Source organism: Corvus hawaiiensis, chromosome 23 (assembly GCF_020740725.1).
Source record: "Corvus hawaiiensis isolate bCorHaw1 chromosome 23, bCorHaw1.pri.cur, whole genome shotgun sequence".
In the NCBI taxonomy this organism is placed as follows: Eukaryota; Metazoa; Chordata; class Aves; order Passeriformes; family Corvidae; genus Corvus; species Corvus hawaiiensis.
The window spans coordinates 931,225-955,131 of record NC_063235.1 but is presented as its reverse complement, the minus strand read 5'-3'; the positions used below and the strand labels follow the sequence as shown (position 1 = coordinate 955,131).

General features: G+C 54.0%; 1 protein-coding gene across 7 annotated transcripts in view; it reads left to right on the top strand.

The window, feature by feature from the left end:
• The window catches only part of PUM1 (pumilio RNA binding family member 1), an 81,637-nt gene extending 58,006 nt beyond the window's left edge, over positions 1 to 23,631 (top strand). For 4 of the 7 annotated variants that reach the window (XM_048326914.1, XM_048326918.1, XM_048326917.1 and 1 more), the window contains exons 14-22: positions 706 to 942; positions 7,197 to 7,464; positions 8,207 to 8,336; positions 9,233 to 9,367; positions 10,680 to 10,817; positions 13,940 to 14,065; positions 15,103 to 15,224; positions 18,293 to 18,485; positions 21,766 to 23,631. In XM_048326914.1, coding sequence (XP_048182871.1) covers positions 706 to 942; positions 7,197 to 7,464; positions 8,207 to 8,336; positions 9,233 to 9,367; positions 10,680 to 10,817; positions 13,940 to 14,065; positions 15,103 to 15,224; positions 18,293 to 18,485; positions 21,766 to 21,897 — 1,481 coding nt within the window. In that variant the 3' untranslated portion in view covers positions 21,898 to 23,631. The remainder of the gene's footprint in view (positions 1 to 705; positions 943 to 7,196; positions 7,465 to 8,206; positions 8,337 to 9,232; positions 9,368 to 10,679; positions 10,818 to 13,939; positions 14,066 to 15,102; positions 15,225 to 18,292; positions 18,486 to 21,765) is intronic. The other 3 variants (XM_048326916.1, XM_048326919.1, XM_048326915.1) reach the window with 1 other exon arrangement.
• The last annotated feature ends 276 nt before the right edge of the window (positions 23,632 to 23,907 follow it).

The following is a 23,907-nucleotide window of genomic DNA, read 5'->3' as shown; positions in this document are numbered from 1 at the left end:
AGGTGCTCAGGGTGTCCCCAAAGTGCTCAGGGTGTCCCCCAGAGTGCTCAGGGTGTCCCCCAGAGTGCTCAGGGTGTCCCCAAAGTGCTCAGGGTGTCCCCCAGAGTGCTCAGGGTGTCCCCAAAGTGCTCAGGGTGTCCCCAGGTGCTCAGGGTGTCCCCAGAGTGCTCAGGGTGTCCCCCAAAGTGCTCAGGGTGTCCCCAGAGTGCTCAGGGTGTCCCCAAAGTGCTCAGGGTGTCCCCAGAGTGCTCAGGGTGTCCCCCAGAGTGCTCAGGGTGTCCCCAAAGTGCTCAGGGTGTCCCCCAGAGTGCTCAGGGTGTCCCCAGAGTGCTCAGGGTGTCCCCAAAGTGCTCAGGGTGTCCCCAGAGTGCTCAGGGTGTCCCCCAGAGTGCTCAGGGTGTCCCCAAAGTGCTCAGGGTGTCCCGAACCAATGTGGTCCCTTCCTTTAGGGCAATTTTTATCCTTTGACCTTCCTACCTGTGGGTTTTAGGAGCTGTTTCTCCATGTGCTCTGTCACAATAAAACCTCCAATGCTCTGAAGTCGAAGCCAAGATCCCAGATAATTTTTTAAGCTGATTGATCATTCCCAAGGTGGCTTTAATGCCTGATTCCATCACTTCATCCCACACCGGCCTGCTGCACTGCAGCTGTGGCTCTCCAGTGCTCTGGGCTGGTTGGCATCTCCGAGTTTTCCTGTTTTTCCAGTGGCAAACTCCACCACGGGCAGCGGCTCGCGCCGGGACTCGCTGACGGGCAGCAGCGACCTGTACAAGAGGACCTCGAGCAGCCTGACCCCCATCGGGCACAGCTTCTACAACGGCCTCGGCTTCTCCTCGTCCCCCGGGCCCGTGGGGATGCCCCTGCCCAGCCAGGGGCCCGGCCACTCGCAGACTCCTCCTCCTTCCTTGTCCTCGCACGGATCCTCCTCCAGCCTGAACCTGGGTAAGGGCCCTGCTCTGCTCTCGCTGCTCCTGCAGCACAGAGCTGTGTGGGATCACACTGAGGTGGATGTGCCAGCACACAGGGAATGGCTTCCCAGTGCCAGAGGGCAGGGCTGGGTGGGATCTTGGGCAGGAATTGTTCCCTGGCAGGGTGGGCAGGGGCTGGCATGGAATTGCCAGAGCAGCTGGGGCTGCCCCTGGATCCCTGGCAGTGCCCAAGGCCAGGCTGGACATTGGGGCTGGGAGCAGCCTGGGACAGTGGGAGGTGTCCCTGGATGAGCTTTGAGGTCTTTTCCATCCCAAACCATTCCCTGATTTCTCTGCAGTCCCCCTGCAGCGCTGAGGCAGGAGTTGTGTGGGATCACAGAATCATTTAGGTGGAGAGAAATCTCCGATATCATCAAGGGCAGCCCTCACGGTGTGTGTTGGGAACGGGAGGTTTCTGTCTTTCCTCCCAGTTCCTCAGCTCAGAGTTAGGGATAATATTCCCAAGTGTTTAAAACCCAGGGTTTTCTTGTACAGATCTTGGTAACAGCAGCAATGGTTTGTGGAATAAAACAGATAAGGAGGGCAGATCTTCAATTTAAATGGTTTTAAAGGGGATGTTTTAAAATACCCGTTAAATTAAGAATAATGAGCTTGGAATACAATTCCTCCTTTTGACCAATATTCTCTGGAGCAGTGCTCAGCTTTGAGCTGGGGATTTGGTGAGTTTGCCCTGGAAAATTTCCCATCACTGTGGCCTTATCAAAAGCACAGGAGAAATAATTTTGGGAAGATCCATGACTTTGTGCAGCTGAATCTTCTCAAAGAGCTTCTGCCTGGCCCACAATCAAGTAAATCTTGAAAATAAATAAAGCAAATATTAAATAATAAAGCAGTGCTCACCTGAGCCTCCTGAAATGTTCATTCCCTCATAAACAAAGCAAAGAGATTATTTGTTGCACCTGCAGCAGGTAATTTAATATTTCCTCCCCAAAATTCACTTGGTTTGGGTCGTGTCATGAATCTGCTGGGTTTAACAAAACTTCTGCTCCTCAGAGCAGTTCTCCCCCCTCAGCAGACACGGTATTTATCACGTTTATTCCGTGCATGTGGGATAAATTCCCTGCTGGCTCTAGGTTAGCTGGAATAGCCATCAATCTGAGCTCGGGAGGTCGGCTTTGGATTTAGTGTCGCGCCTTGCTCAGAGCTTTCATAGAACTGGAAGGATCTGAGCTTGCTTTATGCAGCTGTGCAGTCCTTGGCTGGCAGGTAAATGGCCACAGTGAATTCGTGCTGGGGAGGAGGCAGAGCCCAAAGCTGGCAGCAGGAAAAACTTGGTTGCCCCTGCAGCAAAGAGAAGAATCTTAAAAATTCTTAGGAATCAAAGACTCTTAAGAGTTCCTGTGGCCCAGAGGAAGGAGGATCTGTTTGGGAACGAGCTCTGGAAAGAAGTTGGAGTCAGCAGCCCCAGAAATGGGTTGTGCTCCAGAGGATCAGTGTGGGGCTTCCCAACTTCCCAGAATATTCCTGTCCTTGTAGCCAGGTCCCCTCCATGGCTGGCCCATGCTGGGTGATGCTGTAGGTCAGATCTCACCTGGGACAGCTCTGATTTGTGTGGCTTTGACCTTGAAATCCATGAAAGGTCATTTTATTTTTGTTAAGTTTCTCTTTCACCGGTAGTGGAGGGCAGTGGGAGGGGGAGCTCTGGTTTCCTTTGGTTATGAGATAAATTTTAATGGCTCTGAAGGCTCCAGGGAGATCCTAGGGCACCTTCCAGGGCCTAAGGGGGCTCCAGGAGAGCTGGAGAGGGACAAGGGATGGAGGGACAGGACAAGAGAGGATGGGTTTAAGCTGAAGGAGAGTAGATTTTTATGAGGTGCTGGGAAGGAATTGTTCCCTGGCAGGGTGGGCAGGGGCTGGCATGGAATTGCCAGAGCAGCTGGGGCTGCCCCTGGATCCCTGGCAGTGCCCAAGGCCAGGCTGGACATTGGGGCTGGAGCAGCCTGGCACAGTGGGAGGTGTCCCTGCCGTGGGATGGGATGGGATGAGCTTTGAGGTCTCTTCCCACCCAAACCATTCCATGGCAGACAGCACAGACATTTCTCCTTGTAAGAAGCTCAAGACTGACTCCTTTTCCCTCAGGAGTGATCCCAGGAGCAGTTTGTGATACCGAGGCCCAGAGCTGTTCCTGAATATCTGAAAATGAAAGGATAGATGGGAACACGAACGGAAATTCCTGGGGTTTGGAACGTCCGCCCTGGGCTCCTCCTGAGGGGGCACAGCCTGAGAGAGTCACTGCCAGCAGCTCTGCTTCCAGGGCTCCCCAGTGACCAAAGCTGGCTTTAAACCCGAGCTGCCATCAGCAAAGCCGTGCCTAAAGCAGGCTGAGGTGTGGGTTTGCCTTTGCCACGTCCCTGGGGCGGGAGGCAATCCCTGCTTGGCTCGCTGGGCTCTGCAGAGATCCGGCTCTGGCTCCCTGGGAGCTCCGAGCGCTGAAAAATGAGGGGGATTTATCAAGCTGGGATTTTGCTGGTGCTGTAAAGTGACCTTGTGAAGTGTCTGGGCAGTGCTGAGTGCCTGAAACAACCACACCCAGCCCCTGTGGAAAGAGCCCCTGGAGGACCAAGGCTGAGCTAAAACCGAGCCTGATACTCCAAGGTGTAAGGAATGAGCAGCTGTGAGTCAATCCACACCTCTGGGTGCTGGCAGGGGCTCTCTGCGCCCGGGGTTGATCAGAATTAGAGATGTGTAAATTACTGAGGGAAGTCAGGGGTCTGAGCAGTGCATATTGCCAACCACAGCGTGGCACAGAGGAGCTGCAGGCACCCCAGGGCCACAGGTCAGGGTCAGAACTGGGATTTAGGAAGTTTGTCCCCCACAGGATCTCTGTGTTCCCAGGATGATGTTGAGCATCGTGGGGAGACGTGCAGGCAGCATTTCCATGAGGAGAGAGAGAGGTGGGGGAAAAGTGGAGTCATTGCTGGTTTATTTTGGATCTCCAAGTGGTGGGGGTTTTCTCAGCAAACCTCTGACAGATTTTCTGTGCTGATGGTGCTCTGAGCTAAGAGAGAACAGCCGGACCCTCCCCTTTCCCACCAGGAACTCTTTTCCACTTCAGTCCCAACTCTTTACTTTGCTCCAGGCATTGAAACAAAACGTTGGGATTCTGAGAATTTCGGATGTGTGGGAAGCATCAGCTTGTCCCTTCCTTCACCTGCAAGGTGCTTTACTGTGCTGTGGCAATCCCGGTGCTCCCAGGAGACAGGAATAGCAGGAATATCCAGCAATAGATGGGGGCTTTTGGGAGTTGTTGCTCAGTCTGGAGTCAGGAGGGTGCAGGAGGTGATGGATCTCATTGTGAGGCTGCACAAGGAGTTCTCAGCTCTCCTTTTCCTTGGGAAAAAAGGGAGAAAAGGATTCCTCCTGTTTCTTGGGAAGGGGGAGTTTTGGCACCAGCTCCAGAGAAATTTGCCCAGCTCAGAGGTGTAGAATCACAGAATATCCTGGGCTGGGAGTGAGCCACAGAGGTCATAATTAATAATTAATTAGGCTGTTACCAGATACAGAATTCTCCAGCAGCGTTTCCTGCCCGGGAGCTCCCTCCAGGTGTCGATGGCTCTGTTTTCATGGAATATTTTCATTCCAGCCCAGCTGCCAGGAGCTGGTTCTCTGCAGCCAGCCCTGCCAAGGTTTCCTTGGAGCTCTCCTCTCCGTAGCACAGATTCCTGCAGCTTCATTTCCCTGTGATTCCCCCCTGCCTCACCTTGGCCTCTGTAGCTGAGGCCTTTGTTCCAGCCGGGAGAATCCGTGCGAGCTCTTCCTGCGCTCTGTGACCAGCAGAGGGATCCCGAGCCCTGCAGCAAAGGCAGGAACCAAATCCTCTGCCACAGAGCTGAGCCAAATCCTGGAGAAGTGCAGGCAGGGAAGCAGCATTGGAAGGTTTAGGTTTGTTCCTGTGAAGTCTTCCCTCTGCTCCCTGTGTGGTGAACCATCACCTGTCTCCGTATTCCTGGTTTTGGGAATATTTTTGGGGAGTATTTTGGGAAACAGCATCTTTTTAATGTGGGTGCAGATGTTTCAGCCGTTTGTGAAAGCACAGGGTTTTAAAAACTTTGTTGGTTTTAATTCATTGGTATTCACCCAAATTTAGCAGTGATTTCAGGTTTTATCTGTCCCCCACCCCCAGAAGGCTTCTTTCAGCTCAGTGCTTGCCAGGGCAGCAGGAGAGGTGGGAAAGACCTGAGATGGAGGCAAAGGCAGTGGAAACAGCAAAAAAGCTCAAATTTGGGAGGGTTGGGATTGCCACTGGTCTGGTTCGGGACGCAGAGGGAGGAGCAGAAGTTGTTGTGTGTGTCAGAGAATCGCAGCCACAGATCTGACATCACTGAGAGAGTCAGAATCACGGAATGTCCTGACACAGGAGGGGTCCCCAGAGCCCTCTGCTGGAGTTCAGCCGTTCCCACCCTGCTCCAGCAGCACCACGGCTGCTTGGACACGTCCCCATCCAAATTCCTTGGAGGGCAGCTCGCTCAGCTTAGTCAGGAGTGACAGGATGGGATCCCTGAGGCTGGAAAAGCCCTTCAGGGTCAGCGAGGCCAAGCGGTGCCTGATCAGCCAGCCCGGAGTGCCACATCCAGGGATTCCTGGCACACCTCCAGGGATGGGCACTCCTGACCTCCCTGGGCACTTCCAATGCCTGAGCACCCTTTCAGTGGGGAAATCCCACCTAGAAATTCTTCCTAGAAATCCCACCTAGGAATCCTGCCCAGCTGAATGCCAGACCCCCCTGTTGTGGAGCACAGCTCGGGGATCCGGAGTCCCATCCCTGTGTCCCATCAATCCCATCCCTGTTCCTGTTCCCATATCCCATCAATCCCATCCCTCTTCCTGTTCCCATATCCCATCAATCCCATCCCTGTTCCTGTTCCCATATCCCATCAATCCCATCCCTGCCTGTTCCCGTGTCCCATCAATCCCATCCCTGCCTGTTCCCATATCCCATCAATCCCATCCCTGCCTGTTCCTGTGTCCCATCAATCCCATCCCTGCCTGTTCCCATATCCCATCAATCCCATCCCCGTTCCTGTTCCTATATCCCATCAATCCCATCCCTGCCCCATTCCCATATCCCATCAATCCCATCCCTGTTCCTGTGTCCCATCAATCCCATCCCTGTTCCTGTTCCCATATCCCATCAATCCCATCCCTGCCTGTTCCTGTGTCCCATCAATCCCATCCCTGCCCCATTCCCATATCCCATCAATCCCATCCCTGCCTGTTCCCATATCCCATCAATCCCATCCCTGTTCCTGTGTCCCATCAATCCCATCCCTGTTCCTGTTCCCTATCCCATCAATCCCATCCCTGCCCCATTCCCATATCCCATCAATCCCATCCCTGTTCCTGTGTCCCATCAATCCCATCCCTGCCCCATTCCCATATCCCATCAATCCCATCCCTGTTCCTGTTCCCATATCCCATCAATCCCATCCCTGCCCCATTCCCATATCCCATCAATCCCATCCCCGTTCCTGTTCCCATCTCCCATCAATCCCATCCCCGTTCCTGTTCCCATATCCCATCAATCCCATCCCTGCCCCATTCCCATATCCCATCAATCCCATCCCTGCCCGTTCCCATATCCCATCAATCCCATCCCCGTTCCTGTTCCCATATCCCATCAATCCCATCCCTGCCTGTTCCCATATCCCATCAATCCCATCCCTGCCCCATTCCCATCTCCCATCAATCCCATCCCTGCCTGTTCCCATATCCCATCAATCCCATCCCTGCCCCATTCCCATATCCCATCAATCCCATCCCCGTTCCTGTTCCCATCTCCCATCAATCCCATCCCTGCCTGTTCCCGTGTCCCATCAATCCCATCCCTGCCCCATTCCCATATCCCATCAATCCCATCCCTGCCCCATTCCCATCTCCCATCAATCCCATCCCCGTTCCTGTTCCCATATCCCATCAATCCCATCCCTGCCTGTTCCCGTGTCCCATCAATCCCATCCCTGCCCCATTCCCATATCCCATCAATCCCATCCCTGCCCCATTCCCATATCCCATCAATCCCATCCCTGTTCCTGTTCCCATATCCCATCAATCCCATCCCTGCCCCATTCCCATATCCCATCAATCCCATCCCTGCCCCATTCCCATATCCCATCAATCCCATCCCTGCCCCATTCCCATATCCCATCAATCCCATCCCTGCCCGTTCCCATATCCCATCAATCCCATCCCCGTTCCTGTTCCCTCCAGGGGGGCTGACGAACGGCAGCGGCCGCTACATCTCGGCGGCGCCGGGGGCCGAGGCCAAGTACCGCAGCGCGAGCAGCGCCTCGAGCCTGTTCAGCCCCAGCAGCACGCTGTTCCCCTCGTCCCGGCTCCGCTACGGCATGTCCGACGTGATGCCCTCGGGCCGCAGCCGCCTGCTCGAGGACTTCCGCAACAACCGCTACCCCAACCTGCAGCTGCGCGAGATCGCCGGCCACATCATGGAGTTCTCGCAGGACCAGCACGGATCCAGGTGGGCGCGGGGCCGGCCCCGGCTGCTCCTCCAGGGAGCGGCCCTTGGGTTTCGCCGTCGGGCTGAGCTTCGGGGTTGGTTTCCGCAGTTGTTCAGTGTTGTCTTCATCCTGCCCGCCACCCCCAGAAGGCTTCTGTGAACTCAGTCCTTGCCAGGGCAGCAGGAGAGGTGGGAGGAAGCTGAGGATGGAGGCAAAGGCAGTGGAAACAGTAAAAAAGCTCAAATTTGTTGCCTCCCAAAGCCGAGGCAGAGCAAAGAATAAGTGGGGAAAGCCAAGCACACAGGTCACACTCCTGCCCTTCCTAGGCTGGGGACAAGTGCTGGTAGCAGGAACTCCTCCTCTAAAAGGAGCTTCCCTGCTCTGTGGTTTGCTCACTCATCCCACTGGCACAGCTTGATTCATTTTAAAAGCCAGCTGGACACGAGATTTGCTGCATTATTCCATTGAGATCTGCTTTGCTTGGAATGAGGATTCCAACATGTGGCCGTGGACCTCATGGCTGTGCCCACCCCGAGCTTTCAGATGGCTGGATAAACTGTTTGCAAGAGCTTTGCAGGTTGTGGGTCACTAAGAGGTCTTTAATTTGGGTATTTAACTTGTAATAGGACGCTCAGGGTAATGGAAGTGCTTCATGCCTAATGGGATCTTTCATGGTGGTTTCTGGAACACGCGGGTGGGGCTTTGGAGAGGGTTTGAATGAGCAGATGTGCCCGTGGCATCACACCAGGCCTTGTTCTCCAGGTTTATTCAGCTGAAGCTGGAGCGTGCCACCCCGGCAGAGCGGCAGCTGGTGTTCAACGAGATCCTGCAGGCGGCCTATCAGCTCATGGTGGATGTGTTCGGGAATTACGTCATCCAGAAGTTCTTTGAGGTAAGGCTGCCTTCCCCCGCAGCTCTTCCTGGGGTTCCTGCTGTCCCAAGGTGCTGGATGGGCCTGGAAAACCCTGCCTTGAGGCTAAAACCACGGAGAGCTGTCAGCACTGGCACCAGCTCCTCCCCACAGGCTGTGGGATCTTTCCTGCTGGGGTGACTGAGGGTGGGACTCAGATTCATCTGGAAAGTAACACCTTGAGATGCAAAAGTGTGGGGATAAACAGCAACGTATCCAGGAGATGTCAATGGTGGAAAGGGGAGAGGGCTTGGAATGAGCTGAGCCTTAAGGTCCCTTCCAGCCCAGCCCACTCTGGGACTCTCTGAGGTGCAGATCCAGCAGAACTTGCCCAGGGTGAGCTGTTGGTGCTCCTGGATTGAGGAACACGGGAGAAGCTTCTGCAGTAGCAGCAGCTGCTGGCTCAGTGGTGTGTCCCACCCCTGTCCCTCTCTCTCGACACTGGTCTGGTCCTTCTCCACCAGCTGTTCCTGGTGCTTCTGCCCAGTAACTGAGAATCAGAATCACAGAATCTCCTGAGCTGGAAGGGACCCCCAAGGCTCAAATCCAGCTCCTGGCCCTGCACAGACACCCCAACAATCCCACCCTGTGCCTGGCCGCGTTGTCCCAGTGCTCCTGGAGCTCTGGCAGCCTCGGGGCTGTGACCTGTCCAGCCTTAGTGGCCTGGCAGGGTTCACCTGGCAGGGTTCACCTGGTGGCTCCAGCCCCTTTGGGGTGTGCCAGGCAGACACAGAACACGTCCGGCTGTGCCCGGTCACCCGCCCCTTCCCGTGGGGTTGACCCTCCTCAGTGGGCAGCTCCTGTCTCCAGGCTGGGAGGGCAGTGCCAGTGGCCAGGGGAGGCGTTTGTCCTGGCAGTGACCGTGTTTCCTGTGGCAGTTTGGCAGCCTGGAGCAGAAGCTGGCGCTGGCAGAGCGCATCCGTGGCCACGTGCTGTCCCTGGCCCTGCAGATGTACGGCTGCAGGGTGATCCAGAAGGCCCTGGAGTTCATCCCCCCAGACCAGCAGGTAATTGTAAGTTTCAATTTTAACTTTCTTCTTGATGTTTGACGTTCCTGAGCTGTCCCCTCCTGTCCCTCTCGTGCCTGGTGTTCCCTTGGTTTGGTTCCTGGCATGTTTGTGGTGTTTCTTGTGCGTGAGGAGTCCGTGCCACCGTCCTTGGGTGTCGTTGTCACCTCCCTGTCCCCTTCCCTGGCCGTGGGGCTGCTTCTCTGTTAATTGCCTGGAAACAGGGAAAACTGAGAATGAGGGTGAATCAAAAGAGATTCTTAAATCCCTTGAAGGAAGAGTTTTGTCTTTAATATTCACTGAGTTATTGCTATGTGGGTCAGCATCCTGCGCTCCTGCAGGGAGATGGATGAGGAGCTCCTCGTTCTGGCTTTGGAGAGATGTGGCTGATAGCCCCACTCAGAGCTCATTAATAAAGCTCTTCCTCAAGGGTTTCAGGAACAATGAATTGAGAGGAAAAAGACGCTGGGAGGGCTGGCTCGGGAAGGGTTGGGAACGGTTGTAACAGGAATCTCAGTGTAGGTTATGAAATTAAAAATCTGAAAGAGGCTTTAGGAGTGTCCTTCCCTCTAGGCTGAGCCTGAGCCAAGTGTGTCAGTGGGGCAGTGCCAGGCTCCAGCACTGCTGCTCCAAGGATTTGCTGTCTCCTCCAGAATGGCATTTTTGAGTACTCAGCTCTCCCGAAATTCCTGGGTTTGATTCAGCTACAAAACTGAACTCACCCAGATTTTGTCAGAGCATTAAAATGCCCCCAAGTGTCATTTCTGTTCATGAGTGCAGCTTCCAGCCTGCACGTGGGGTACCTCAGTCATGTCTGAAGTTCATTAATTCCTTAATTATCATCTCTGTAAAATCCCAGCAAGTTCTGAACCCAGAGCTGACCCTGTTCTGGGGACAGGTGACCCTGATACCTAAAGACTTCATGAACTTTGGGCATTTTAGATTTGTTTCTCTTTGAGAGAAGCAGAGAGGAAAATGGGGGATGCACAGGAACGCTGTGGATCAGTTGGGATTTCTTTAATTTGGATACATGGAAGAGGATGCTCGTCAAGAAGGGCTTCATCTTCCTGCAATCCCAGGATGGGTTGGGTTGGAATGGAGCTCCAAGCTCCCGTTCCAGGGACCCTCCCAGCAGGCCAGGTTCTAATGGGATGGCAGAGCAGGATTTTCCCTGCTGGTTGCTGTAGCCCAGCAAAGCTTCATCTCGTGGCCACTGGAGCGTTCCTGTGCCATTCCTGCCCAGGCCAGCAGTGCCAGCTGTGCCCTCCTGACTGGGGATGCTGGTGGTGCTTTCTGTTTGTGCTCTCTCCTCCCGTAGAACGAGATGGTTCGGGAGCTGGACGGGCACGTGCTCAAGTGCGTCAAGGACCAGAACGGGAACCACGTGGTGCAGAAGTGCATCGAGTGTGTGCAGCCTCAGTCCCTGCAGTTCATCATCGACGCCTTCAAGGGACAGGTGAGGCCCTGCCCAGCTCCTGGCCCTGCTTGGAGCAGCCTCGGAGTGGCTGCGGCTTCAGCTCTTGGGAGTTGTCAGTTTTAGCGACCATCGCTTGCGAGGTTGATGCAGCCACATGAGGGAGGCCTTGGTCACATCCCTGTTACCATTTCTAGGCAGGTCTGTGAGAGCAGAGCAGGGCGGGTTTGGGGAGCAGAGCAGGATGGGTTTGGAGGGCAGAGCAGGATGGGTTTGGGGAGCAGAGCAGGATGGGTTTGGGGAGCAGAGCTGGATGGGTTTGGGGAGCAGAGCTGGATGGGTTTGGGGAGCAGAGCAGGATGGGTTTGGAGGGCAGAGCAGGATGGGTTTGGAGAGCAGAGCAGGATGGGTTTGGAGGGCAGAGCAGGGCGGGTTTGGGGAGCAGAGCAGGATGGGTTTGGAGGGCAGAGCAGGGCGGGTTTGGGGAGCAGAGCAGGATGGGTTTGGAGGGCAGAGCTGGATGGGTTTGGGGGGCAGAGCAGGATGGGTTTGGGGGGCAGAGCAGGATGGGTTTGGGGAGCAGAGCAGGGCGGGTTTGGGGGGCAGAGCAGGATGGGTTTGGAGGGCAGAGCAGGATGGGTTTGGGGAGCAGAGCAGGATGGGTTTGGGGGGCAGAGCAGGATGGGTTTGGGGAGCAGAGCAGGATGGGTTTGGGGAGCAGAGCAGGATGGGTTTGGAGGGCAGAGCAGGATGGGTTTGGGGAGCAGAGCAGGATGGGTTTGGGGAGCAGAGCAGGATGGGTTTGGGGGGCAGAGCAGGATGGGTTTGGGGAGCAGAGCAGGATGGGTTTGGGGAGCAGAGCAGGATGGGTTTGGAGGGCAGAGCAGGATGGGTTTGGAGGGCAGAGCAGGGCGGGTTTGGGGAGCAGAGCAGGATGGGTTTGGGGAGCAGAGCAGGATGGGTTTGGGGGGCAGAGCAGGATGGGTTTGGAGGGCAGAGCAGGATGGGTTTGGGGAGCAGAGCAGGATGGGTTTGGGGAGCAGAGCAGGATGGGTTTGGAGAGCAGAGCAGGGCGGGTTTGGGGAGCAGAGCAGGATGGGTTTGGGGAGCAGAGCAGGATGGGTTTGGAGGGCAGAGCAGGATGGGTTTGGAGGGCAGAGCAAGATGGGTTTGGAGGGCAGAGCAGGGCGGGTTTGGGGGGCAGAGCAGGATGGGTTTGGAGGGCAGAGCAGGATGGGTTTGGGGAGCAGAGCAGGATGGGTTTGGGGAGCAGAGCAGGGCGGGTTTGGGGAGCAGAGCAGGATGGGTTTGGGGAGCAGAGCAGGATGGGTTTGGGGGGCAGAGCAGGATGGGTTTGGGGAGCAGAGCAGGATGGGTTTGGGGAGCAGAGCAGGGCGGGTTTGGAGGGCAGGACGGGATGGGTTTGGGGAGCAGAGCAGGATGGGTTTGGGGAGCAGAGCAGGATGGGTTTGGAGGGCAGAACAGGATGGGTTTGGGGGGCAGAGCAGGATGGGTTTGGGGAGCAGAGCAGGATGGGTTTGGAGAGCAGAGCAGGATGGGTTTGGGGAGCAGAGCAGAATGGGTTTGGAGGGCAGAGCAGGATGGGTTTGGAGGGCAGATCTGTCAGAGTAAAGCCTCCTTGCTTGAGGCTGCTCCCCTGGAATATTGAGTATTTTTGATGAGGGAAAACGAGGGTGTCCCTAATCCCTCTTCCCAGAGAAGGTGGCGAGCAGAGTTTTGTGCTGCTGGGGTACCTCAGTCATGTCTAAACTTCATGAATTCCCTAATTATCGCCTGACTTGTGTAAAATCCCAGCAGGTTCTGAGCCCAGAGCTGATCCCCTTTTAGGGACAGGTGACCCTGATGCCCAAAGAGTTCGTGAACTTTGTGCATTTTAGATTTGCTTCTCTTTGAGGGCAGCAGAGAGGAAAGTGGGGGATGCACAGGAGAGCAAAGTTCCATTGTGATCCCTGTCTGTGCAGGTGGCTCAGAGGAATGCTGAGTGCTGATTCCCAAGGGCCTCAGAGCAGGGGAAAACCAGGAGTTTCATCTAGAAAAGGGCAATTGTCCTTGATTCTGCTGGTTTTTTGCTTTTTTATTGGTGTCCTCTCCTGAGTTGATGTCCTGGGTATCAGTTGTGTCTGGCTTTACTCTGCCTGCCTCAGCTCCCAGTACAGAAGTGCTGCTCTGGGTGTTCCCAACCTCGTTGAATTGGCTTTGCAGGGGCACTTGGGCGGTTTTGAGGATTTGCTACAGGGATGTGAGGACAGCCAGGGGCTGCTACAGCAGGAGCCAGGAGCTGGAATCCTGGGAAAGTGGGGATTTGCTTGGCTGGCTCAAAACAAGCAGGATTCTGGCTGGAAAGCTGCTCCTGGTTAGAGTTTAGGCTTGGATTTTCTGCCTTTGGGAAGGCAGAAACATCTCTGGGAGCTCAGCACTGACATTTCCTTGCCCAGTCATCCCAGTTCCGTCTGCGCCTTCACACGGCAGATTAAACTTCTCACCTGCCGACGATTGCCCTGCCGTTAATTGCACTCCAAGCCCTGTTTCCCTGCAGGGTTTACTCACCAGTTATTAAAAATGTGTGACTGTTGATTTAAACTTCAGTGCTCGGATTTGCTGCTGTTGTTAAATCAAAGCAACCAAACGGGACTTTGTGCTTCAGACAGAAAAGGGAGCTGCAGTAATAAAACGTGTCATGTTCTCACCCACAGATCTGCTAATCCATTAGAAATGAGAAAGATTCTTTGTTGTCACTTCTCCTAAGCACTCTTAAGGCTTTTAAACAAATCCAAACAGTTGAGGAAAATCCTTTCCTGGGTGTTTTTAACTTTTCTGGCTCGTAGCATTTCTTAAAGAGCTCAAAATTCGTGCTGGCAAACAACGTGCTGGAATTATTTGGGGAAAATAACCAAGCTTCCAGCAGTTCTTGGTTGTTCCAGGGTTTTTTTTATGAATCAAGAGGTTTTGCCACTTGTTCTTCATAGATGGGGAAGCTGAGGCTTCCCCAGGTAGGGGTGGGATGTGCCTGGGATCCCAGTGGGTGTTCCCAGTTGCAGCTGGTGCTGCCTGGAGCTGGCGTTCCCTGCAGGAATGCTGGAAGGTTTCTGGGATTCCCAAGGACTGACGGGATGTTGCTGCCTGTGCTTTGTCCTTGTGCCCAGGTGTTCGCTCTGTCCACGCACCCGTACGGCTGCCGGGTGATCCAGAGGATCCTGGAGCACTGTCTTCCCGAGCAGACCCTTCCCATCCTGGAGGAGCTCCACCAGCACACGGAGCAGCTGGTGCAGGTCAGTGTGGGAGGGGCTGGGGGTGGCCCCAGGTCACTGCTGAGTGCTGGGACAGCTCCTGCAGAGCCCTGTGGGAGCATCACCGGCATTCCCGCCTGGAAAAGGAATGGGAATGAGCAGGAATTACGTCAGCACCGCCTGCTGTGGCCACAGGGACAAGGTCAGGGCGTGCCAGAGGTGGTGTCACCTCCCTGTCTGAGGGGGCCCCGTGTCCTGGTGCCTCGCTCCGGTGCAAGGAGGAGCAGAAGGGATGCCAGGAGCCGATGGCTCCAAGGAAAGGGAGGTGCTGAGCCATTGGAATTCTTAAAAAGAGTTGGTTCTGTGCTCACCCCCCTCCTGGCTGCCTTCCCTCCTCCCTGCAGCCAGGTGGGCCAGGGTTTTACACGGATTCTGCTCTCCGGGCACGTGGATAAAGCAGCAAAGCAAGTCCTGGTCCGGTTCCCAAATTCCCACTCAGATGCCAGGGCACAAATTGGGGTGAAATGGGAGCTGGGCCATAGCCCAAATTCCCACTGAGCTGGTGCATATCCCACATCCTGTGTGCTCAGCGTTGGGAAGTGGGAAGAGGTTGGACATGGACATGAGGCCATGCCTCTGGTACCCTGAACTGGAAAGTTAATATCCTGTGCTCTGAATATTCCCAAATTCAGAACTTGAATGTGTTTAAGGACAGTGTCCCACAGGCACAACCACGGCACAGCCCTCCAGGACGTGGGGTTTGGTAGGTTTGAACCTGGAGAGAGGGAAAACAACGCGGGGATAGGCAGGATATTGACATTTCCTGTGCAAGGACATCATTTTAAGTTTTATAAATAATTCAACTGCTACAAAAACGCATCATTTTACCACCTGCTACCACTCCAGAATGCAGAGGTTTGCAGAAATAAGAAGTGTTGAGGTGATTTGTACAGCAAATATTCTAATTAATCTTTAGCTGAACTTTTCACTCTGAATGCACTTTGGGAATCAGTTTGCTGGGAATTCTTCCTGTCCACTTCTCCACCTTTCGTGACCCCCTCCTGCTGTCTCACAACCAGGATCAGTATGGGAATTACGTTATCCAGCACGTCCTGGAGCACGGCCGGCCCGAGGACAAGAGCAAGATCGTAGCAGAAATCAGAGGCAACGTGCTCGTGTTGAGTCAACATAAATTTGCCAGGTAGGAATTCCTGCCTTAAATTGTCCCTCTGGGAGCATGGGCACATCCCAGAGCTGCACAAGAGTTAGGGGTGGGTGAAAGGAGGTGAAAATTCCTTTGGCTTAATTAAAAAACTGTTATTTATAACATTAATAAATATAAACTGGGGTGTGTCAGCCAGGGGAGTCTGTCACGGAGGAGGATGGAGGTGTGGAAGAGCAGCCCCGATCCAAGCTCCTGATTTAACCAGGAGTTCTCGTGTGGTCTGTTTTACCTGGTTTATTTTCATGGGGTTGAAGCTGTCACTTATTAGCCCTTGGATAATAAGAGCATTCACTGTCCTGGGCTGCTGTGTCCAGCCACGAGGGCATCGGGAAGTCAGTGCAGCACCAGCCCATCCCACTTCTCGCAGAGGAATCCCCGCTGGCTGCAGCATCTCCCAGCTTTTTGCTGTGTCCCTTTTGAGTCCCACACGAGGACCCCTCCGAGGGAGGCTGCAGCATTCCCAGCTGCTGCAGAGCCTCACGTGGCTGAAGGAAAAGCCGGGTTTTTGTGGATGTCAGGACACAGCAACGCTTCCCACCTGCGTGAATCCCTGCTGGATGTGCTTCCAGCCCTTTGAACATGAAGGCTGAGCTCTTCAAAGGCTCAGAATTCCCCCTTCCTCTGATGAGAATACTCAGGGACACGAGGGAGGTGTAACATCAATGAGGATTAGGAGAGCGTGGTGGTGTTCACGTTGTTATTTCAGGTTCTCCCTCCCTGCCTTGCCTGGCTCTTTTTTCCCAAACTTCTTTCCAGCTGGAGCATTAATTAGTGGAGGGTCCCCTGAGCTGAGCAAACCCGCAGGGTGATCCTGTGAGTCAGGCAGGGATGTGGAGATGAGGCCAGCGCAGCCCTCGGTCCCCTTTCATGTACCCTACTTCTGGCTCTCCAGAGAGCTCAGGCTGCTCGTTGATGTATTCAGGAATTTCAGAAATCCTCTGCTTGGCTGAGATTCTTCATTCCTGAATGAGCATTTCCCTGTTGTTTTAACCTTGGATCTGCATTCCCATCGTGTTCCAGTGGGGAGAAAACCAAAACAACAACTTGGCTTCTGTGCTGTGAGGGTGGGCACTGACCTCACACAGCAGCACTGGACACGGGCCTGACCTGGTCCGGTTCCTGAATTCCCACTCAGATCCCAAGGCACAGATCGGGCTGAAATGAAACCTGAACTGCTCCATTTCCCAGATTCCCACTCAGATCCCAAGGCACAAACTGGGATGAAATGGGAGCTGCTCCATATCCCACATCCCCGCTGAGGTCCCACGTCCCGTGTGACACCGCTGAGCTCTGCCAGCACCCGTCACCTGCCCCTGTAGCAGCACAGGAGGTGTCCGTGGGGTGGGATGGAAAGCTCTGGGGAGACATTCCCTGCCCGGTTCCCAGCTCCATTCCAGTTCCCTGCTCCAGTCCCAGCTCCCTGCTCCATTCCCAGCTCCCTGCTCCATTCCCAGCTCCCTGCTCCACTCCCTGCTCCCTGCTCCATTCCCATCTCCCTGCTCCATTCCAGTTCCCTGCTCCATTCCAGTTCCCTGCTCCATTCCAGTTCCCTGCTCCATTCCCAGTTCCCTGCTCCATTCCCAGCTCCCTGCTCCATTCCCATCTCCCTGCCCGGTTCCCAGCTCCATTCCCAGCTCCCTGCTCCATTCCAGTTCCCTGCTCCATTCCAGTTCCCTGCTCCATTCCCATCTCCCTGCTCCATTCCCGCTCCCTGCTCCACTCCCATCTCCCAGCTCCACTCCCAGCTCCCAGCTCCATTCCCAGCTCCCTGCTCCGTTCCCAGCTCCCTGCTCCATTCCCATCTCCCTGCTCCGTTCCCATCTCCCAGCTCCATTCCCATCTCCCTGCTCCATTCCCATCTCCCTGCTCCATTCCAGCTCCCTGCTCCATTCCCATCTCCCTGCCCATCTCCCAGCTCCGTTCCCATCTCCCAGCGCCATTCCCATCTCCCTGCTCCGTTCCCATCTCCAAGCTCCATTCCCATCTCCCTGCCCATCTCCCAGCTCCGTTCCCATCTCCCAGCTCCATTCCCATCTCCCTGCTCCGCTCCCAGCTCCATTCCCATCTCCCTGCTCCATTCCCATCTCCCAGCTCCATTCCCATCTCCCAGCTCCATTCCCAGCTCCGTTCCCATCTCCCTGCTCCATTCCCATCTCCCAGCTCCATTCCCATCTCCCAGCTCCATTCCCTGCTCCGTTCTCATCTCCCAGCTCCATTCCCATCTCCCTGCTCCGTTCCCATCTCCAAGCTCCATTCCCATCTCCCTGCCCATCTCCCAGCTCCGTTCCCATCTCCCAGCTCCATTCCCATCTCCCTGCTCCGCTCCCAGCTCCATTCCCATCTCCCTGCTCCATTCCCATCTCCCAGCTCCATTCCCATCTCCCAGCTCCATTCCCAGCTCCCTGCTCCGCTCCCAGCTCCATTCCCATCTCCCTGCTCCGTTCCCATCTCCCAGCTCCATTCCCAGCTCCCTGCTCCATTCCCATCTCCCTGCTCCACTCCCTGCTCCACTCCCATCTCCCTGCTCCATTCCCATCTCCCTGCTCCACTCCCTGCTCCCTGCTCCATTCCCATCTCCCAGCTCCATTCCCATCTCCCTGCTCCACTCCCTGCTCCATTCCCATCTCCCTGCTCCACTCCCTGCTCCCTGCTCCATTCCCATCTCCCAGCTCCATTCCCAGCTCCCTGCTCCATTCCCATCTCCCTGCTCCACTCCAAGCTCCATTCCCATCTTCCTGCTCCACTCCCTGCTCCATTCCCATCTCCCTGCTCCACTCCCTGCTCCCTGCTCCATTCCCATCTCCCAGCTCCATTCCCAGCTCCCTGCTCCATTCTCATCTCCCTGCTCCACTCCAAGCTCCATTCCCATCTTCCTGCTCCACTCCCTGCTCCATTCCCAGTTCCCAGCTCCATTCCCATCTCCCTGCTCCACTCCCAGCTCCATTCCCATCTCCCTGCTCCACTCCCTGCTCCATTCCCAGTTCCCAGCTCCATTCCCATCTCCCTGCTCCGCTCCCCGCTGATGGCTCCCCGTGCCCTTGCAGCAACGTGGTGGAGAAGTGTGTGACGCACGCGTCGCGCACGGAGCGGGCCATGCTCATCGACGAGGTGTGCACCATGAACGACGGCCCCCACAGTGCCTTATACACCATGATGAAGGACCAGTACGCCAACTACGTGGTGCAGAAGATGATCGACGTGGCAGAGCCGGCCCAGAGGAAGATTGTCATGCACAAGGTGAGCAGCTGGGGGCTGAGCAGGGACAGCCTGGCACCATCACCTGCGTGTGGGGGGAAACGAGGCTGAGGGTTGAGTGCTGGCAGAGGGGTTGGGGTGTTTCAGTAGCTGCAAGATGGGAATTACGGAATGGTTTGGGGTGGGAAGGACCTCAAAACTCAGCCAGTTCCACCCCAGGGACACCTCCCACTGTCCCAGGCTGCTCCAGCCCCAAAGTCCAGCCTGGCCTTGGGCACTGCCAGGGATCCAGGGGCAGCCCCAGCTGCTCTGGCAATTCCATGCCAGCCCCTGCCCACCCTGCCAGGGAACAATTCCTGCCCAAGATCCCACCCAGCCCTGCCCTCTGGCACTGGGAAGCCATTGCCTGGGTCCTGGCCCTGAATCCCTTGTCCCCAGTCCCTCTGCAGCTCTCCTGGAGCCCCTTCAGGCCCTGCCAGGGGCTCGCAGCTCTCCCTGGAGCCTTCTCCTCTCCAGCTGAGCACCCCCAGCTCTCCCAGCCTGGCTCCAGAGGGGCTCCAGCCCTGCAGCAGCTCCGTGGCCTCCTCTGGACTCTCTCCAGCAGCTCCAGGTCCTGCTGATGTTGGGGGCCAGGGAAGAATTTCTCCCCATATCCCATCTGGCCCTGCCCTGTGTCCGAGTGAAGCCATTCCCCCATGTCCTGTCCCTCCATTCCCATGTCACAAATCCCCCTCCAGCTTTCTGGAGGAGTGCGGAGCTGCACTGGGGTTTAGCTGCAGCTGCCTGCTGGCAGCGGTGCCCGCGTCCCAGTGACCCACTTCTGCACGGAGCAGGCGCCGCTCTCCTGCCAGCGCTGGCGGCGCTGGGCCCCGCGGTGCCCGGAGCTGGGCACGTCCGGGATGGGAGCAGGGAGATGGGAATGGAGCAGGGAGATGGCCCCAGGCTGTCCCCCCTCTCTGTCCCTCTGTGTCCCTGCAGCTGTGTCCCTGCTGGTTGTGTCCCTGTGGGCTGTGCCCCTCTGCCCGTGTCCCTCTGCCTGTGTCCCCCTGCCTGTGTCCCCCTGCCTGTGTCCCCCTGCCTGTGTCCTTGTGTGTTCCTGCAGGCTCTGTGCCCCTGTGTCCTCCTGCCTGTGTCCCTCTGTTTCCCTGTGACTCTGTCCTTGTGTCCCTCTGCCTGTAGCTGTGTCCCTGCAGGCTCTGTCCCCCTGTCTGTGTCCCCGTGTGTCCCTGCAGGCTCTGTCCCTCTGCTGTGCTGTGTCCCCGTGCCTGCCAGCCCCACCTGTCCCTCCGTGTCCCTCCCAAGGCAGTGCCCTTGCCTGGTGCCCCCTCCGAGCCTGCAGCCGTTGATCAAATGCTCCGTGTCTCACTTTTCAATGAGTTCTGATGTGACACTTCCCAGAATCCCAGGATCCCTGAGACTGGAAAAGCCCTCCAAGGCCTCCCAGGCTGTCCTGTGCCCCATCCCCACCTTGTCCCCAGAGCGCTCAGTGCCACCTCCAGAATTCCTTGGGCATCTCCAGGGATGGGCACTTCAAACCTCCCTGGGCAGTTCCAAGGCCTGAGCAGCCTTTCCATGGGGAAATTCCTGCTGATGTCCTAAACTTCCCTGCTTTAGCATTACCCTGCAGTGTTTGAATGCACAACCATCCCAGGAGTTCATATTTGTCCCAAATTAAGACATTTGGAATGAAATCTGCCTTGCTGCCATCCCCAGGGCCCTGTGCCTGCTGCTCCAAGGGCAGGAGCTCTGGAAACTGGGAATGTCTTCATTTTCCTGCTTTGAAAGGTCACGTTTGCAGGGCTTTGGAATGGCAGTGAATGGAGAGTAACAGGCTTTAGGTGGGGGGTGGAACTGGGATGCTTTTCATTGCCTCAGTGGCATTTCTTGGGGTTACTCAGTGAAAAATCCCAGGGTACAGCCAGAGAAATGAAATCCTGACTGACCCAGGCATGGAAAACCTGAGGTTTATTTACTGTGAAGAGGAACTGTGAATAAATTCAGGCATTCAAATGCTAATGAAGTGGTTTTATTATTATATTTAAGCATCCTTGACTAAGCCAGACTGATTTCTCTATAAAAAGCAGGAATTTGTGTGGAGCTGCTTTGACCTCCACATTCATGGAATCCACACAAGCAGCTGGAATAATCCTCAGGGATGGCGATTCTTAGGCTTAGGAGTCACTCAGAGTCGTTCTTTTAACCCCAAATCTGTTTTAGTGCACAAGAAATGCTAAAAATAACTAAAGAAAGATAATTAAATAAAGATACCTGGCAAGGGACACACCCAATTTATCTGTGGCAGAGGGGCCCTGGATTTGTTAATCTCTAGCACTAATCAAAAAGTACAAATGATTGCTCCTGACATTCCATAGTTTCTTGTTCCTGTCGAGCAAAGCCTTTGGAATAAAATGCAAATTAGATTATCAGTGGGGCTGTCAGAAATAGCTGCGGGTTGACAGCTAAATGGGCCGAGTGATGGGAGTTGAGCTGCGATCCCAGGCTGCAGCAAAGCCTGGGAAGGCGGACTCGGGGGCTCTGGGAATGGCTGGGATGGTGGAAAACAGCAGGCTGGGATGGGGCCAAAAATGGGATTTCAGTTAAGTTCTGATCTTAAATAAATTGAAAGAGGGATTTTAGCAGTTGTGGCAGTAAAGGGGGAGAAGTGGAAGGAATTGTTGGAATTGGAGCTTCACTGCTCCTTTTCCTGGGCACAGGTGGCATTCCTGCTGGAATGGGGGGCCAGGCTTGGATTTGTGGTGCTTGGAATGGGGGTCCTGGGAGTGGAGCGGGAATTGGAGGGGCTGGGGGCTGAGCTGGGATGAGGAGTTTGGGGTGGGTTCCCTGCTCATGGTCAGTGATGGGATGTGGCCACCCTTGGAGCAGGGAATGCTGGACATCAGGCCAGGCTGTTGCCACTTGGAGAAAATGGTAAAATCATGGAATCCTGGAATGGTTTGGGTTGGAAGAGACCTTAAATCCCACCCAGTGCCACCCCAGGGACACCTCCCACTGTGCCAGGCTGCTCCAGCCCCAATGTCCAGCCTGGCCTTGGGCACTGCCAGGGATCCAGGGGCAGCCCCAGCTGCTCTGGCAATTCCATGCCAGCCCCTGCCCACCCTGCCAGGGAACAATTCCTGCCCAAGATCCCATCCAGCCCTGCCCTCTGGCACTGGGAATCCCTTTCATTCAAAGCCCTGGCGCTTCCCCTCTGCAGAATCCCCCGGGGAGTTCGGGATCGAAGCTCACCGGGGTGGGCGTAACCCCCCTCCATGATCCTCAGTCCCGGTTTTCCTCAGTCCCGGTTTCCCTGCTCTTCCCGCAGATCCGGCCTCACATCGCCACCCTGCGCAAGTACACCTACGGCAAGCACATCCTGGCCAAGCTGGAGAAATACTACATGAAAAACGGCGTGGATTTGGGGCCCATCTGCGGCCCCCCCAACGGCATCATCTGAGGAGGGGACACCCCCGGAGCCACTCCAGGATCCAGGAATCCATCCCAGGAATCCATCCCAGAATCCATCCCAGAACCCACCCACACCACCCGCGACGGTTCTAAAAAACAACAAAACAACAAAAACAAACCCACAAAAAACAAACCAAGAAAAGCAGAAAAAAACAAAAAAAAAACAACAGAAAAAAGAGAAGCCTTTGTAAATTTCTTTAATTTTATTATGCATAACATGTACTAATTATTTTTTTTAATTAACTAATTGCCCTGCTGTTTTACTGGTGTATAGAATTCTTGTACATAGGTCTCAGATGTACATGGAAGGCCACATTTTTGTTCACTGTTGTATCTATAATTCCAAATGTGGAGACTTTCAGGGTGGTTGGTTTGAAAACAACAAACAAACAATACAAAAAAAAAAACCCCGTTTTTAGTTCATCATTTTTTGCAAATACCTTTTTTTGGGGTTGTTTTTTTTTCTTCCTTTTAAGCCCAAAAATGAGCGAGAAGTTGGGATTTTAGTTCAGTGGTAGAAATGCTGAAAAGAGAAGAATTCAGCTTGCTAAAGTTTGGTTTTAAAGACACCAAAATACAATTTTTGGGACTTTTTAATGGCTTTATTTCTATTTTATTTGTGACTCTGACATGCTGGAGGAGGGAGCTTGGCTGGCGTTTCGAGAAAACACCCAGAGATGATTTTAAAGGGGAGGATTTGGGGGGGACTTTTTTACTGCCCCGCTCCTCTGTTCACCTGGAGAGACACAATTTGATTATTTAGCATGAGGAAAAACAAAAAAAAAATCCAACTCGGCTTTGGTCTTGCTTCTATAAATATATAGTGTATACTTGGTGTAGACTTTACATATATAAAAATTTGTAGTATTTTCTTGTTTTGATGTCTGATCTGTATCTATAATGTACCCTAGTAGTGGAACATACTTCTGACTGTACAATTGTACATTTGTAAACCTCTGTAATGTAAATGTGGAGAAGTTTGAATCGACATAAAAACCCGTTTTTTGGTAAGAAAACAGGAAAAAAAAAAGAATTAGCAAAAACCTGTGCATTTCAGTGTATATTCACACCTTTTATGGTCGTAGCATATAGTGTTGTATATTGTAAATTGTAATTTCAACCAGAAGTAAATTTTTTCTTTTGAAGGAAATGTTCTCTTTATACAGCCTAGTTAATGTTTAAAAACAAAAAAGGAAGAAAAATAACTGCTTGGTTTTATTTGTCACCTAGTTGGACGGTAGAGATCCTTTCTAAATGTTCTACAGACCTGATTCAGTTCCAAATAGTGGTTTTTTTGAATCTTACAAAGTAATGTTTTGCTTCTTTTGTGACAGTAAGAAACAAAAAAGTGCAGAAGTACAGCCCCCCCCTAGTTTTCCTTACAATCAGAGTCCCTTTTCACCTTGTAAAGTGTGAATCACCTCCCCCTTTTTTGTACAGAAGATGAACTGTATTTTGCATTTTGTCTACTTGTAAGTGAATGTAACATACTGTCAATTTTCCTCGTTTGAATATAGAATTGTAACACTACACGGTGTACATTTACAGAGCCTTGTGTATATTTCCAATGAACTTTTTTGCAAGCACACTTGTAACCATATGTGTATAATTAACAAACCTGTGTATGCTTATGCCTGGGCGACTATTTTTTGTAACTCTTGTGTAGATTGTCTCTAAACAACGTGTGATCTTTATTTTGAAAAATACAGAACTTTGGAATCTGGCTCTGGGCTCCGTGGAGTGCTCAGTTGGGAATTTGGGGGCAGTCCAGGGGCAGAGGAGGGCTGGAGCCGTGATTTTCATGGAATGTTGGAGTGCGGAGCTTCCATCCGGGAGCAGGGCACCGGGAAGGGCTGGAGATGGGAGCTTCAATCTGGGAGCAAGTGCAGGACACAGGGAAGGGCTGGAGCCGTGATTTTCATGGAATGTTGAGTTGGAACTTCAGTCTGGGAGAAGGACACCAGGAAGGGCTGGAGCCGTGATTTTCATGGAATGTTGG